Source organism: Rhinatrema bivittatum, chromosome 9, assembly GCF_901001135.1.
Source record: "Rhinatrema bivittatum chromosome 9, aRhiBiv1.1, whole genome shotgun sequence".
NCBI classification, from domain to species: Eukaryota; Metazoa; Chordata; class Amphibia; order Gymnophiona; family Rhinatrematidae; genus Rhinatrema; species Rhinatrema bivittatum.
This window is the reverse complement of record NC_042623.1, coordinates 165,481,634-165,498,992: the sequence shown is the minus strand read 5'-3', so window position 1 is coordinate 165,498,992 and position 17,359 is coordinate 165,481,634. Positions and strand designations below refer to the sequence as shown.

At 45.1% G+C, this 17,359-nt stretch overlaps 1 protein-coding gene across 3 annotated transcripts in view; it reads left to right on the top strand.

The window, feature by feature from the left end:
• The window catches only part of ILKAP (ILK associated serine/threonine phosphatase), a 130,371-nt gene that overhangs the window by 49,829 nt on the left and 63,183 nt on the right, over positions 1–17,359 (top strand). For all 3 annotated transcript variants that reach the window (XM_029615244.1, XM_029615245.1, XM_029615246.1), the window contains 3 exons: positions 3,659–3,785; positions 10,875–10,981; positions 12,290–12,383. In XM_029615244.1, coding sequence (XP_029471104.1) covers positions 3,659–3,785; positions 10,875–10,981; positions 12,290–12,383 — 328 coding nt within the window. The remainder of the gene's footprint in view (positions 1–3,658; positions 3,786–10,874; positions 10,982–12,289; positions 12,384–17,359) is intronic.

The following is a 17,359-nucleotide window of genomic DNA, read 5'->3' as shown; positions in this document are numbered from 1 at the left end:
TCTTCGAAGGGGCTTCTGTACTGATTGGATCTTTAATTGGGTGAGTTTTATCTTTAACTGCAACTGAAGGGAAATCCCAGATCCAGTCTCTCCTGATGGCTTTCCTGAGCCAATTTGAAGATAGGATTGGAACTGGACATCTCTGAGTGAGTGATTAACTGGGGAGGACCTTCTGAAAGAGGCAGATGGCACAGGGTGGGTGGACGATGGCGAAGACTTTATGGTCTATCATTTGTTTACAAATGGGAGCAGATCACAAAGCGTTGCTTCCTTTCTTCCGCAGTTGCGCAGTCAAGCGTGAGAGTTCTTTCAGACAAGGCAACAATGTGGACTTCTATCCACCGTCAAGTGAGAACCAGGAGACTAATGGGGTCTCAGGAAGTCCAGAACCTATTTTCTGGGTGGAACAGCACCTGGTGGCTCTGGCAGAGTCTCATGTAGCGGGAGTAAACATTCAGGCAGGCTTTCCTAGCCATGATGCACTAGATCCCGGAGAATGGAAGCTCATTCGATCCAGGTGATGAGGCATAACTCAGCTGGCCCTGATGGCCTCAAAGCAGACCATCAAAGTGTGCCGTATCTTCAGTCACAATAGGGTGATTGGCGTGGAAGGCATCTGCAGTCTAGATCTCCCGTGTTCAATCAGGAGTCTCCTGTTCATGTTTTCCTTATGGCCACTGATAGGCAAGGGGCTATGACATATCGAGTCTCACCTGGGGAAGGTGATTCTGGTGGGGCCATGTTGTCCATGGCTCATGGATCGAATAATTTTGGCTGTGGACAGGCCTCTAGGGCTAGGCCATCTTCCTTGATGCCTTCATCAAGGTTCATTCTATTTGGATCTGGCAGCTTGGTTTTGTCTCACTATTGTGCCTTTGATAGGCACAGCCTGTGTTTGAAAGGTTGTTCTAAAGAAGTCATTACGACCTTGTTGTATGCTAGAATTCCTTCCTCTCTTTTGGCTTATGTCAGAGTGTGAAGGGTGTTTGAAAAGTGGTGTCTTGGAGAAGGGGGGGTTCCTCGTCTTCAGGAATCAACTTTGAATATTTGAGGTTTTTTATTTTTTCCAAGCAAGTTAGTGAAGGGGCTCGCATTCTATTCTCTAAGGGTCTTGGTTTTAGAAGTGAAGTGCAGGGGATACCCCTGGCTTCACATCTGGATATAGTCTATTTTTTTCTGAAAGGAATGAAGAGTTTGTGGCTGCCAGTGAGACAGGTGTGGTCCTTGTTTGAGTCACTAGGACATATCTCGCTGAAGAACCTTACTTTGAAAGAGATCTTTTTAGGTGCTGATTTGTTCAGCCAGGAGGATTTCTGAGGTCCAGGCATTTTCTTGTATAGATCTCTTCCTGCAACATACAGTACCTCCTTTTTTTACCGAAAGTGACATCTTCTGTTTGCCTGAGTCAAACAGTGGAGCATCCTGCTCCTTGAAATTGGGATGCTTCGGCTCCACATATGGGTGAACTTCACTTTCTGGATGTGGTCAGGCACTGTGGTGTTCTGAAGTCACCAACAGTTTTCGTCAGTCTGATCACCTGTTCATTCTATTTGGTGGGGCATTTAAATGGAACAAGGCGTTCAAGGCAAGCATTACACAATGACTAAAAGAGGCCATTGTCTCAGCCTATATTTGCAGGGGATGTCCAATCCCATTGGGGCTCCTTGCCCTTTCTACTGTGGGGAAGGCAGCATCCTGGGCTGAATGTCATTTGGTGTTTCCGAAGGAGCTCTGCAAGCAGAAACCTGGTCTTCTCTACACACTTTCACAAAGCATTACCGGCTGAATGTTTGGGCACCTGAAATGGCTCGTATTTGGAGAAAATGGGCTGAGAGTGCATCTTTAGGGAAACTTGGGTACATCCCATGTGTCTGGACTGATCTGAGGTATGAACAGGAAAGGAAAATTGGTTCTTACCTGGTAATTTTCATTCCTGGAATACCACAGATCAGTGCAGAGCCCCGCCCTTTATGGAAAAGTCCACTCTATTCTGTGTGTAGATGAGAAGATGCAGTTCTACAGTTGGGAGTTTTCAGTCTCCGTTATGGATTGGAGAGCCTCATTGGGGATCCACCTTTTTTTTTTTTTTTTCCCCCTGCTCAGGTTGGGTGAGGGAGGTGTTTGTTAATCTCATCTTGGCTTGGGTACAGGTCATATTGAGGGACTGCAGGTGGCACGCTAACATAAGTAGTGCATTGTCAGTATAGCTTTTCTTCTCTGTCTCCGTCTGCTGGTGGGGACGAAAAACCCATGCATCTGGACTGATCTGTGGTATTTCAGGAACGAAAATTAGCAGGTAAGAACCAGCTTTCCCATGTCCACAATGAATATGCATGAGATAAAATTTGCAAACTATGGAGGCAGTGTATGCAGATTGATATTATGTGTATTCATGGTAAATATCCTGAAAACCTGACTGCCTAGGGGTCCTTGCAGGACAGGTTTAGGAACCATTGTTGTAAGGAATAGTCATCAATAGGGGTGACACCTAGTGTCTAAATTAGAGTTCCTGAAAAAGGGTAAAAAGGATCCTTGGTGCATAGCTCCTGGCGTCAGAGCCATTGCTGCAATGATCAGACTAGGAACAGTGGTGGTGGTGTATTAAAACAGAGGAAAAATCCCCAGGTAGTTGTGAATGAAGGCTAATGGTGCCAGAATCGGTTCTGATTGAGCTGGAAGAAAAATGAGAAACGAAGAACTATCGGGACAAAAAAACCATACTCAGATAAAAACATAGCCATGGAGGAGTTGTGCTCAAGCCCAGGGAAAAGGCAGATGGATACTGCTACCTTGGCAGCCCCTGCCAACCAAAAAGCAGTGCCCATCCAGCCTTTGGGCCTGCAAGAGTCTTCAGAGCCACCTGTGCAGGCCATGTAGGGAAGGGCATTTAGAAATTGGAGAGTGAAAAAGTAAAAAAAAAAAAAAAAAAAAGATAAAACTGGTAATATGCAAAATAAAATAATATACCTTCAGTAGTCTGAAATAGATTGAAGCTTATCTTTCAGCTGGGTATGCTCTCGTGGTACTCTCTAAAATGGAAAAGTATTAGCATACCCTTTGGTTTCTAGCAGGAATAGGAAGCTTTGTCCTTGGGAGAATATTTTTTCTACCTACAGAGCAAAGTTACGCTTCTGGGAAAATTGGGGTAAAAAGCATGCAATTCAGTTGTGCTATTCCAAAAGTGTGAAAACAATCTGTTGTCCAAGAATTGAATTTCCCTCAACGTCAGGAATCTGAAAAAAATCCACGTAATTTGTGTAAGCAAAAGCTTTTGGATTACTTTGAGACTTTTGCCCACAAGTGCTAAAGTTAAGAATCTGGTGACGGTTTCACTCTGCTTTTTGCTGAAAATTTTACTTACGTGATTTTTTTGCTTCCATGTATTATTTTTCCTTTCCAGAATTTGCAAGAAATTTAAAATCTTGGGGGAAATGTACTATTTCTAAATAGTGCACGTAAATAAACTGTAGACTTTTTGTACTTTTTTTTTACTTAAAATTTAAATCTAATCCTATATATAATGATTAGAAACCAATAAGTAAGAAATGTGCTGTGACATGATAGTATTGCTTTCTTTTGCCATGTTTAATATAGCTTCAGACTGTTATAGGTAGTTTGTAAACTTCCTTTTTTTTTTTTTTTTCTTTTTTCTTGCTAGGAGCTGCAGGAATTTTTCATCTTAAAAGTTATGTAGCAGAGCGACAAGGCGAACGAGAGGACATGCAGGATGCCCACACGATACTGAATGACATAACTAAGGACTGCCAGCCTTTGCCTGCTACGATGTGAGTTGCACAAACTCCTAATATGTTCAAATATGTCAGTGAGATCTGTAGTCAAGAGCACAAGTAGTTTACTATAAGTTAAAAAAAAAAAATAATAATAATAGTTGGGCAGTACAGTCACCTGGCTAAACAGTGCCTCACTTGGTCAGAGAGAGGGAGGCCGACTGTAATGACATGGCCGGCTGGGGAGGCATCTCATGACACGACACCCCCCCCCCCCCCCCTTCCAAACATACAGCTACACAGGAGCGGCCACTCAGGAGCCTGCCCTCACCCCCACCCCCAGTCTGGTGCTCAAAATCCTTCTCCATTCCAGTGGCCCTGTAGTTGGGTCATAGCCCTCCCTTTTGGGCAGACCTTTACTAAATGTATTACTTTATTTAACAATTCGCATATTCCATACTTCTGTTTATCTATTGCTGATTACAAAATACACACCCAATACATTTAAAATCAATACAATAAAACACAAAAACAGCAGATAAAAAGCTGATTTTAAAACAATATTATAAATTAACTCATTAAAAACTCATTCAAAATAAAATGCCTTTAACATTTTAAAAATGTTTAAATAATCAGGCTAACTGTGAATCTCAATAGAAATAGAATTCCACCATGTAGGACCAAAAACCGGAAAAGCTTTGGTCCTTGTCACATCCATACTATAATCAGAAAATGAGAATTTGACAATAAACATTGAGATGAAGAAAATAACTATCTAGATGGAACATACAAAAGACTTTGTCAAACAATGAGAGGCTCGATAAAAGCCTTTGTGAAGCAATGTAAGCAATTTAAAATGTACACATATTTGGTTTTAATTATTAATTGATAGATAAATATGTATTTTGGACAAATGAGAAATAGATATTTTGACCAAATATTATACCATGGAAAATTTGGCAAGTTTAATTTAGATTAGTAATTTTTTTTTTTTTTTATCTTTCTCTCATATATATCAAGGGCTTGTGTTGGTCAGTCATACTGTCATGTCTGTCTGTGGCCACCAGGTGGCATCCTGAACAATGGAAGGTGCACTGTGCAAAGACCATATGCTCTGGCAAGTTTGCCAAACCCTATGTTTTAGTTGTGAACCAGCAACCCGAGCAATGCCAGGCGATTTTTACTAATACACTCTGCAAAGCCCTGTCTCTCAGGCTCCCCCATGCAGGCAACTTATAAGGAACTGTGGGGATTTGAACCTGGGCCTTGTGTGATGCGGGTGTGGAGCCCTACTGGAGGAGCTATGCTGGCTCATGAGAAATTGAATTTTTAGTAGCATCCCAGATATGGGCAGAGCTAGGCCCACCCAGACTCCCATTGGCTGTGAGGAAACCCATCCCGGTTACACAGCTATGCTTAAATAGCTGTCAAGGAATTGCCATTGCTGGTACAAACGTCTCCAGAGGATTTGCAGTGGGACTTTGAGTTAATGTAGCCACCAGAAGGTCTACTAGCTATTCCAGGTCTCTCCCTCTCTACCTGGGTAAAGGAATCTATACCTTGTATACTTTGGTTATTCCCTCCTGTAGCCATTAGTCAGGAAATATCTGTTTGTTTTTAATTTGGTTTCTTGCATTAAAGAATCAGAGCAAATGCAGCTAGGGCATGGTCTTGTTTTTTTCCCTGACAGATTGTGCCAGCCCCTTTTTGAGAGACCCACAGCTTTAGAGGGGTTTTTTTTATCAGCAGTTCAGGGAAAAAAATTTTAAGTTAGTTAGAGCTAAATGGATTTAGGGTTTCTTTTGCTTTTTTTTTTTTTTTGTCGTCGTGAACAGCCACTCTGCCCCCAGTTACAACTCTGGGAATTGCAACATGCGGGGCTCAAACATAAGATTTTGTAGCAGTGGTCTAGGAAAAGTCATCTTTTCCTTCCTTCATCTCCCTGATTATGACTACAGTTGAAAGTACAATTAAAGAGCACCACCAGCAAATACAGGCACTCCAAGAACGGTATTCAGAGCTGGTCAAAACATGGGAGTAAAGGTATCAGCAGCTGGAAACAGCCCCCATCTCAGTGACAGCTGGCCTGGGAAAAAACTGTCCAACTACCAACTTGTTACCTCCCAAGCACTTTGAAGGCAAGAGGGGACGTATTCGGGGGTTCCTGCACCAATGTAATTTGCACATCCAGCTTTATTCAGATTCCTTTGTGAATGACTAGGAATTTTTGTTTTCAGTTTTCCTTTTATTTTGCCTGTGAATTTCAAAGTAAAAACAAAAAAGAAATGAGTGCTCTAGAACTATGGTGTCTGCGATTTCCACCAGGAGACTTTTATGGTTGCGCAATTGGTCAGCTGACGTTTCCTCCAAGGTGCAGCTTAGTGCACTCTCTTTCAAAGGAAAGCTCCTCTTTGGCAAGGATTTGGAACAACTAATCAAGTTTTTGGGTGACAATAAGATTCACAAATTGCTGGAAGATAAGCCGAAGGGTCCTAGAGGTTTTCCCCCAACCTGCTCTCGTTTTCAGAGTCAGTGGCGTTTTCATCAAAATAGAGCATCAATTGCAGGCCAGTAGCAAACCTCAGGGAGGTCTCATTCCTAGTCTCAGTCCTTTCAGGGGCGTCAAGCAGGCCGCAATGGTTCCAGTCAGGGATCCCTTGCCCCTAAGTCCTCTTAATGAGATATGGCCGGCCCATTCCCCCGTGCCAGTCATTGGGGGACAGCTGTCTCTTTTCTTCAAGGAATGGATCAAGATAATGTCAGACCAGTGGGTACTAAGTATCATCACTCAAGGCTACACTTTAGAATTTGCTCGGCCACTCTAAAACATCTTTCTAATCTCTCCAGGTGGCTCACCAGCGAAGAGGCAAATAGTCCAGCAGACCATCCACAGACTGGAATCTCTGGAGGCCATTGTGTCTGTCCCTAAAGAGGAACGGGATACGGGACATTACTCCATTTACTTAGTGGTACCGAAGAAGAAAAGATACTTCCATCCCATTTTGGATTTCAAGAAGGTGAACAGGGCTCTCATGGTACCACATTTCCGGATGGAGACCCTGTGATTCGTCATTGTGGCAGTGCACAAGGGAGAGTTCTTGGCTTCTCTCGATCTGACTGAGGCGTATCTGCACAAAGGCATTCTCAGTGGTCATCAGCGGTTTCTTCGGTTCATGGTCCTTGGCACGCATTTTCAATTTTGCGCCCTCCTGTTCGGTCTGGCGACAGCACTGCTTGCTTTCACCAAAGTGATGGTGGTGGTGGCGACCCTTTGCAGGGAATGATTTCTAGTTCCCCCATACCTGGATGAATGGCTCATTCGGGCGAAGTCAGAAGTTCTCTGTAAACAGTCAGTGGACATGGTCTTGAATCGCCCGCAATCCCTCAGGTGGGTTGTCAATCGGGCGAAGAATCACCTGCATCCTTCTCAGGTCTTGTGGACTTTCTGGGAGCTCGGTTCGACACCCGAGTGGGCAAGGTCTTCCTCCCGGATGAAAGGGCCACCAAGCGCCAGTCGCAAGTTCAATGCCTTCTGGCGGCTTCAGTATCCAGGTTCTGCGATTATTTGCAGGTCCCCGGCTCCATGGCATCGACTCTGGAGTTAGTTCCATGGGTTTTCGCTCATATGAGACCCTTACAGAGGGCATTGTTGTTCCGTTGAGATCCAGTGTCGGAGGAGTTCCCCTACCGCTTCCGGAATCCACAAGGGCCAGCCTCAGCTGATGGTGCCAGGACACTTTAGGCGAGGAGTGGATCTTGAGGTGCCTCAGTGGGTGATAGCAACGACAGACACCAGTCTCACTGGTTGGGGAGCAGTATGCCAGTCTCACTCTGTCCAGGGCTGATGGTCGCAGAGGGAGGCGTTGTGGTCCATCAATTGGCTCGAGACGAGAGTGGTGAGGTTGGCATTGCAGAGTTTTCTTCTGCTCTTGATCAACTGGGCGGTGCAGGTCCTCTCAGACAATACATCAACCGGCAAGATGGGACCAAAAGTTGCCCAGTAGCCTTAGAAGCCGATCAGCTGATGACCTGGGCAGAGCAGCATTTGTCCGCATCACACATAGCAGGAACCAACAAGTAAGTGGATTTTCTGAGCCGTCAGAGAATGGACCCTGGAGAGTGGGAGCTCTCAGACGAAACAATGGATCTCATATTATGCAGATGAGGTCTTCCCCTTCTGGACCTGATGGTAACTGAAAGAATGCCAAGGCCCCATGTTCTTTCAATTGCCGAAGGAGAACATGGATGGAAGGGGTTGATGCCCTGGTACTCCCGTGGCCGAGCACAGTTCTGCTATATGTGTTTCCTCCGTGGCCTCTGATAGGCAAGGTCCTTCGGAGATTAGAGGATCATCCCGGTAAGGTGATCTTGGTGGCTCCGAAGTGGCCCCAAAGGCCTTGGTTTGCAGACCTGATCAATCTGGCAGTGGATGGTCCTCTGCACCTGAGTCATCTTTAGAACGTTCAATGGCAAGGCCCTATATTTTTCGACCAGGCGGATCGCTTTTGTCTAGTGGCCTGGCTTTTGAAAGGAGGCAGTTGAGGAAAAAAGGATGCCAGGAGGATGTCATTACCCCCTTGCTTCGAGCTCGCAAGACATCTACGTCCTTAACTTACATCAGGGTTTGGAAGGTCTTCGAATCCTGGTGTTGGGAGCAGGGAGTCTTTCCTCATCAATCCTCGGTGGCTCAAATTCTGGATTTTTTGCAGAGAGGCCTCAGTAAGGGCTTGTCGTTTAATTCCCTCTGGGTGCAGGTGGCGGCCTTGGGCTACCTCGGGGAAAAGTTCAGGGGACGTCTCTGGCGGTACATCCTGATGTGGTTCATTTCCTTCATAGAATGAAGCACTTGAATTCTCCAGTCTGTCCTGTGTGTTCGTCCTGGAGTCTCAATTTAGTCCTTAACGTCTTGTGTGATGCTCTGTTTGAACCTCTTAAGAAGGCCTCTTTAAAAGACAACTCTGAAAACAGTGTTTTTGGTAGCGATTTGCTCTGCTAGGAGAGTACCTGAGTTGCAAGCTCTTTTTTGCCAGGAACCTTTTTTGCAGATTTCCGATTCTGGAGTCTCCTCCAGATGGTTCCTTCGTTTCTTCCAAAGGTTATTTCAGCTTTCCATTTGAATCAGTCTGTGGAATTACCAGCTTTTCCCAATGCTGAGGCGGAACCTTCTCACGCGCGGGAATTGAGGATCTTGGATGTCAGGAGAGCCCTTTTGCGTTATCTTGAAATTACTAACGCTTTTTGTCTCTCGGATCATCTTTTTGTTTTATGGAGTGGCCCTAGAGGGGCCAAAAAGCATCTATTGCCCACTGATTGAAAGAGGCTATTGCTTTCGCATACATTTGTCACGGTCTCCCAGTTCCGGAGGCTTTGAAAGCACATTCCACTCGATCACAGGCAGCTTCCTGGGCGAAAAGTCAGTTGGTGTCGCCGCAAGAAATTTGCAGACGGTGGCCTGGAAGTCTTTGCATTCTTTTTCCATGTATTACTGTTTGGACGTCCAGGTTTCGGACGTCGCCAATTTCAGCAGCAGTGTCATCCAAGCTGGACTGTCAGGATCCCACCCCCAGATAGGACAGCTTGGGTACATCCCAGCAGTCTGGACTGTTCCGGGTACGTATAGGAAAGGAAAATTTGGTTCTTACCTGCTAATTTTCATTCCTGTGGTACCACAGATCAGTCCAGACACCCACCCATTGAGAGTTTTCAGTTCCTTGAGAGTCCACTCGCACTGTCATTGTAGTATTCTTTGGTTGTCTGGTTATCTTTTTCATCAGAAGGAGGGTACAGGTTTATCCTTATCCTACGTAGAAAGCTCACTTGTTTATAGTTATAGCTACTTGGTTCTTCCTTGTCCTTTACTTGACATGCCTGTTCAATGGTGTTATATATATGCTTGGGTACTATTTATACTGAGAAGCTGCAGGTGGCACACCAGGTTAAGAGGGAGTGCCCTCAAAGTTTTTCTCTGTCTCCATCTGCTGGAAGGGAGGCAAAACCCAGCAGTCTGCACTGATCCGTGGTACTACAAGAACGAAAATTAGCAGGTAAGAACCGATTTTCGTGTTGATGTTCTGGACAGTCCATCATAACTCTTTGGTTGTGTCAAGGAGTATCTTTTTATGAGGATGCACACACTTCTTTTGAACAAAAAAAGTATCCAGACTTTATCTGATCCTTTGGACAGTGTTTCAACCACACTGTTTTTTGTTGTGCATTTTCACAGATGCTTCATATGTAGCACATGTACTTTTTCAAAAAGCAAACATTTATATTGAAAAAAGCATCCCAACTTATGCACACTTGAGAATTTGGAGAAAAGAGGGAGAGGGCTAGTCTCTAATAAATTATAGGTTAGTTCTGAGGTGGTTAAAGGCAAAGGGGTAGATTTTCATACAGGGCGCCCTCGCGTACTTTTGTAGGCGCATCAGGCGCAAACAAAAGTACGCTGGATTTTAGTAGATACGCGCGGAGCCGCGTATCTGCTAAAATCCTGGATCGGCGCGCGCAAGGCTACCGATTTCGTGTAGCCGGCGCGCGCCAAGCCGCGCAGCCTACCTCCGTTCCCTCCGAGGCCGCTCCAAAATCGGAGCGGCCTCAGAGGGAATTCGCTAACGCCCTCCCCTCACCTTCCCCTCCCTTCCTCTACCTAACCCACCCCCCCGGCCCTGTCTAAACCCCCCCCCTACCTTTGTTGGGGGATTTACGCCTCCCAGAGGGAGAAGTAAATCCCCGCGCGCCAGCGGGCCACTGGCGCGCCTAGACGCGACCCAGGGGCGGTTCCGGAGGGTGCGGCCACGCCCCCGCACCGCCCCGGGCCGAAACCACGCCCCGGGCCCGCCCCCGAAACTCCGCCGACACGCCCCGAAAACGCCACGCCAATCGGCCCCACCCCCGACATGCCCCCCTCGGAAAACCCCGGGACTTACGCGAGTCCCGGGGCTCTGCACGCGCCGGCAGGCCTATGTAAAATAGGCGCACCGGCGCGCAAGCCCTGCTCACGTAAATTCAGGCGGATTTATGTGAGCAGGGCTCTTAAAATCCGCCCCAAAGTGTAGCCAGCTTCCAGTTAATAGCAATATCCTGATACATAACTCTTACTTGTCTTTGCAAGGTATTGTTGTATCAGCCTGTACACTTCCTTTTTAGAACCCGCCTTTCATATTTTGCTGTGTTTGATGGACATGGGGGATGTCGTGCCTCAAGATTTGCAGCCCAGAATCTGCATCAAAACATAATCAAGAAACTACCTAGAGGTAAAAGTTCCCTTATGTATATATGTGGGTGTGTTCGCTCTTGCAGGCATCTCCCTTATCAGAGTCGGCACTCTATGCAAACACATGACATGTATAAGGCTGGAAACATCCTACATGCCAGGTTGTCCAGGTGCCTAAAATTTGGCACCTGGTGCCTAGACCCAAGAAAGCAGCTTTGGATGGCAGGCCAGATCTAGACCTGTGAAGAACTACTACTGCTTTGCTACTGCATGGCAGGAGAAGGTGAGGATCCACTGTGGGTTGGCAGCTGAAAAGGAGAGGCTGGAGGGGATAAAAAAGAAGATAAGAGAGAGGCTGGAAGTAGAAAGTTGAAACAAAAAAGCAAAATGAGTAAAAAAAAAAAAAGATGTGGTTTTCAGCTTGGCTCCTAAAAATTTGGGCTGGCGCCCAAGTTTCTGAAAATGTTCCACCCCAATATGTTGCAGTCCAAAATCAGAGAGAGAGAGATGTGTATATATGTACACTTTTATTCAACTTGTTCTTATGATGTATGCATATGAAGTGAGCTATGTATGGGTTAACTGAAAGCACGTATGCTATTAATCATAGTTAGTTTACATGGATGTCCATATGTAAAAACAAAGAGGTAGACTTTAATAGGGTTACGCGCATAAGTTATGCGCGTAACCCTTTCAAAACCCCACTGCATGCACCGAGCCTATTTTGCATAGGCTCGGCAGTGCGCGCAAGCCCCGGGACGTGCGCAAGTCCTGGGCTTTGCTAGGGGGGCATGTTGGGGGTGTGTTGGGGGGCGGCACGACATTTGAGGCGTGTCGGGGGCGTGGTGCCGGCCCAGGGGCGTTTCAGGGGCGTGGCCGAGGTCTCCGAAATCGCTCCCGGGCTGGGGAATCGCGTGGCGGCGGCCGATCGGCCTGGAGCAGGCGTAACTTTCACGATAAAGGTAGGGGAGGTGTAGATAGGGCTGGCGGGGTGGGTTAGGGAGGGGAAGGTGGGGGGAGGCCGAAGGAAAGTTCCCTCCGAGGCCGCTCCGATTTCGGAGCGGTCTCGGAACGGGCAGCACGCACAGGGCTCGGCACATGCAAGGTGCACAAATGTGCACCCCCTTGTGCGCGCCGACCCCAGATTTTATAAGATACGTGCGGCTACACGTGTATCTTATAAAATCCGGCGTATTTTTGTTTGCGCCTGGTGTGCGAACAAAAGTACGCGCGGGCGTACATTTGTAAAATCTATCCCAAAGCTTACATCTTGTCAAAAAGGGTGGGCTAGGTGCAGGCTGTCTCAGCAAGTGTACTCTAAATCTTTCAGCATATCTTTCTGTTACAGGGGAAGTAAGCAATGTAGAGAAGTTGGTGAAGCGGTGCCTTGTTGATGCCTTTAAGCAGACAGATGAGGTATTTCTGAAGCAAGCCTCTAGCCAGTAAGTGACTATTTTCCTCACATTCTGAAGGCGGGAAAGGGATTTCTTAAACTAATACTTTCCAATGTGGGGGTGAGTAGAAGAGGTGAGCTACAGTTGGTCCCAAGCTCCTATCTCAATCCATTTGATAGATATTATTACAATATACAATCAATCGGTCAACATACTTCATTTGTAATAGTGTTTTCCTCTTCATCCCCAGATCAGTGCAGACAACTGGTTTTTCTCCCCCACCAGCAAATGAAGACAGAGAACAAAAGCTTCACTGTACCTGTGGTACATAAAACAGTGCAACTATGCATGCATTAATCCTCCTCCTCTCTATTCACTAAATCATATGGAAAAAGACACCTTTAAATTTCTAAATGACCTTCATAATAGGCATCATCGATCTGTGTTGCCAGTTATTGCTGTGCCTTATTATCTGGATTTGAAACTGCAAAAATTTTTTTTTTTAATTTTTTTGTAATTCTTTGCAAATAAAATTCACTAGAACTTCCATTTCATTTCTTAAAGAGAACAAATCTTACGAAGCTTATCTATATACCATTTTTTAGAGCAAAACTTATCTTGATCAAGTGTAGCTTATTTCTTGAAGTTGTCCTAGTGCTGAGAACGATGATACATGCGAATGCTTTTTTAGCCCCTCGAAGAACTTGCTAAGTTCGAAACGCGGTCCCATGTCGAGCTGGAAAATTGTTTTAAAGCGGATATCGGGCTTATGGATTAATTTCACAGTAGGCTTATGATTACAAAAAGATTTTTTTTTGCAGTTTCAAATCCAGATAATAGAGACTGTGATAATGACCAATGATTATATATAAGGCACAGCAATAAGTGGCAACACAGATCGATGATGCCTATTATGAAGGTCATTTAGAAATTTAAAAGTGGCTTTTTCCATATGATTTAGTGAATAGAGGGGAGGAGGATTAATGCATGTATAGTTAGACCATTTTTCACTCAACCTCAATTTAAAAAAATAGAGGATAGCGGAGTTATTTTATTAAACATAAAACAGTGTGCCACCTGAAGTCACTCAGTATTCTCTGTCTCCAGCAGATGGTTATGGTGAAAATCCTGCAGTTAGGTTTGATAAAGAAGAAAAAGACAAATTACTCCCAGGAATGTTAGGCTCTGTGTAAGAGCCATCTGCCTGGTGGAGTAGGGGATTGGTGACCCTTACACTGGCTTTGCCTGAGCGTCGTGAGGTGGTTTGGAAAGCCAGTGGTCCTGCTCCCTCAGTTTCCCGCCCTTATCTCCCTTTCTCCAGGAAGATCCAGATTAGACACTGTGCAAGGAAAGTATCCCCTTATTTACTTTTGCTAGCTGTAATTACGGGAAGTGTGTCCTTAAAGTGTTTTGTTTTGTTTTTTTTGTAAATTGTGGTTTATTACAGCAGTATGAAATAAACAATGTACAATAAACATATCAAAAACAACGCTATAATACTACACCTATTTTTTGTTAACATAATTTATGGAAAATACCCCCATACAGCAATACGCCTAACACCCCTTCCCCCCCCCCCCCCACCCCCAACGTTTTTAATTGGAAAAAAAAAAAAGAACCTAAAATGATCCTATCAGGGCAGCAGGGAGAACAGCTCGAGAGTTGCTAGTGCTGTGGTTCAAGGTAAAAAGGTGGTGGGAAGAAACCAGGATCCTCGAGCGGCTGAGGCAGGCAGTGCTGCTCTGCTCTGTAGTGCGGGAATTGCAGCCATTTTGACTGGAGCAGCTTTTCCTCCGGAGTTATCCCCTGTCATGGAGGCTTTGGACAATGCCTTAGAAGGGTTTTAATGGGGCCAAGGACACCCTGTAAGGAGCGTATGACACACAAGAGGGTTTTTCCACAGAATTTGTGCTGTTAATGCACAAAGCCTTTCTAGCTAGAAAGAGTGCAACAGGGAAGAATCATCACTCTGGGGAAGGTCCATGCCCCTTCAAAGTGCAGAAGGTGACTCCTAGTGGGGATCTGAGGGTCTGATTCATCCCTTCATGAGGAAGTGGCTCCCAGGTTTGGGTTTGGATAGGGAGTCAGATTCGGGGAAGGAGGGGAATGGGGGATCCCTTGCTCTCTGGGGATTAGGATATGGATGGAGATCCCTGTGGCAGAGGGGCATGACCCTAAGGTGATCCGGCCCTTCCGCAAGGAGGAATTGTACTCCATGATTTCCCAGGTGCTGAAGGAGCTTGGGATTAGGGAGATAGAGGTGGAATCAGAACAAGATAGGGAAGACCCTTTTTTTGAGGGTCTGAGAGGTCCAGCTGAAGTGTTTCCCTTCTACTATACAGTGAAGAAGCTTGTGTTTAGGGATTGGCACACCCCTGTGGCACGCTTGAAGGTTAGCAGAGCCATGACAAAGCTGTATCCATTACCAGAGGAAGCTTTGTAGCTGTTAAAGTTGCCTAAGGGAGATGCCTTAGTCTCAGCTGTGATGAAGAAAACTACCTTTCCAGTGGCAGGCTGTGCAGCTCTTAAGGATACCCAAGATACTAATATGGTGCTCCATCTTAAGAGGCTGTTTGAAGTCTCAGCCCTGGGCATACGGGCAACGGTGTGTAGTAGTTTCATGTCAAGGGGCCCGTTTACACTGGATTTAACGGATTTCAGTGGATGGGTAAGAAACCTCTTTTGGTAAAGGGAGCAGAACATTTGGAAGTTGGGTTGGCCTTTATAGTAGATGTTCTGTATGATTTACTTCATACTTCGGTCAGGAATGTGATATTGGCTGTTTCAGCTAGGAGGCTTCTTTAATTACACAATTGAGAGGCTGATGTTTAGTCCAAGTCACAACTTGATAGTCTTCACTTTAAGAACAAACTATTGTTTGGTGAAGGGTTGGAGCAGCTGGTGAAGTCCCTGGATGAATCCAAAGGGCATAAATTGTCCGAGGACAAACCAAAGGGAAACTGAAAGACTTTTATAAATAGGCAAAAGTACAGGGAAGCTAGGCATTATCAGACAGGTAAAGGGTTCTTTTTGCAGTGGCAAGGTTCTTCTAGGTCGCAGTCCTTTTGGAGAATCCACAAGTCCGTACATGAGAACTCCAGATCCAGTTCTGGCAGTACTAAAGAATCTCAATGATACGTCCTTGGTCCACTCTTTGGTCAAGAGTATAGGAGACTGTTTGGCTCTTTTTTATGAGGAGTCTACCAAGATAACAGACCAATGGTTACACCTTAGAATTAGCACGTCCTTTGTGGTGTCCCCCTTGCCAGTCCAGCGGCAAGGTGGACACAGTCCAGACCACACTAGATTGACTCCGGAAGCTGGGGGCTGTAGTGCCTGTTCTCTGGGAAGAATCGGGACAGGGCAGATATTCCATCTACTTTGTAGTCCAAATAAAGAGGGCATCTATATCATTCCATCCTGGACTTCACAAAGTTGAATGTGTCCCTGTGGGTGCCCTGCTTTCAGATGGAGACTCTGCGTTTAGTTAATGAAGCTATTGATAAGTTTTTATAAATAAATCCTTTCTCTTAATCCCCTGGATATCTTCTCCTTGGCTTGGGCAGCCATGGTTATGCATGGAACCGGCTTTTTATCTAGGACAGATGTCTTTCCAGAGATCCTCTGAAATTTACCTATCTGCTGGGTTCAGTTGGGATGAGAATTTTTGCAGTAAGGGGTTGAACATAGCTAGGGCTCTTCTTGGGCACTGTGGGCTCCATTGAAAAATGCAGGAGCTTGCATAATGTTGATCTGGATTGGTTCTTAGAGGAGGAGAAATTCTCTTCAGATCTAGAGGACTCCTCTTCCATGATCCATCTATTTATCTAGAAGGAGCTCCCTTATTATTTATGCAAGCACTGCAGTACTTGTTGATCGCGGAGGAAAGGAAGTGAACGAGACATGAAAGGGAGACGTTTAGGTGTCCTACTCTGGATGCTCATGCTTGAATGATCCAATTTAATGTTTTCCATAAACTCTTTAAGAAAAAATTACACAGCATCGATGATTGACTATCTGACTGGAAATAATAGAGCAAAACAGATACTCTTACATTGTAGCCCTGTACAAATAAGGGAAATCTTCTCCCTTTGAGATAAATTTTAACTGAATTGCTCGCAAAAAAAAGGCCCATATACACATGTATATGGGCACGCACTTATTTTAAAGTTACCATCCCCTGTGCAGCTACTCTAGCCAAATACTCATTGAACAGCAGACTCTTAACCCCTTCAAATTCCAATGTGCCTTTTGCATGTATGCCTTCAAGGTTTTCACTTTGTCCACCCAATTCAAGATTCTGGCCATCACTGGCCTAGGACATGAGTTGTTACTTTTCAGCATACTTGCTATATATGCCCACTCAGATTTTATAGGATCTTCCTGCAGGTTTTCCAGCAGCTTTTTCTCAAAGAAAAAAACAATTCTTGTTCTTTGATTATTTCAGGTAATCCAATAACTCTTAGGAAGTTGTCATCCTCTATTTTCTTGATCATCTATCCACTTCATGAGAAAAGCATTTTCTTTTTGAAGAATAATGATCTATTCTAATTGTGCATTCTTCTTGTGCAATGATCCTTTGCTCCGCAGCGACAAGTTTTTGTGTCTGTACCTCAGTATCCTCTGTAATCTCATCCATTTCTGATTGCGGCTTCCTCAGCCAATCTTCCAAAGCGGCAGAAACGCTCCTTGAAATGTTGAGTATCATTTCATTTAAAAATACTGCAAAACCTTTATCTGCTACAGGTCTGGTGTCTGTTGCCATTTCATCTTCTGCTAGCTTCGTCTTATTTCGAGTTGCACAGAGCAATTTTGTGCTCATATCCTTTTGTTTTTTTCTATTACAAAATTGTCCATGTGTTGTTTAGATTCTCTACAGCAGTGGTTCTCAACCTTTTTTCTGTCGGGACACACCTGACAGATGGTTCTCACATGCATGACACACTGACCCATGATCGTCACAGGGCTAGATGTAAAAGTACAGTTTGCATCCATGGGAACCCCCCTGACCCACAATAATGGAT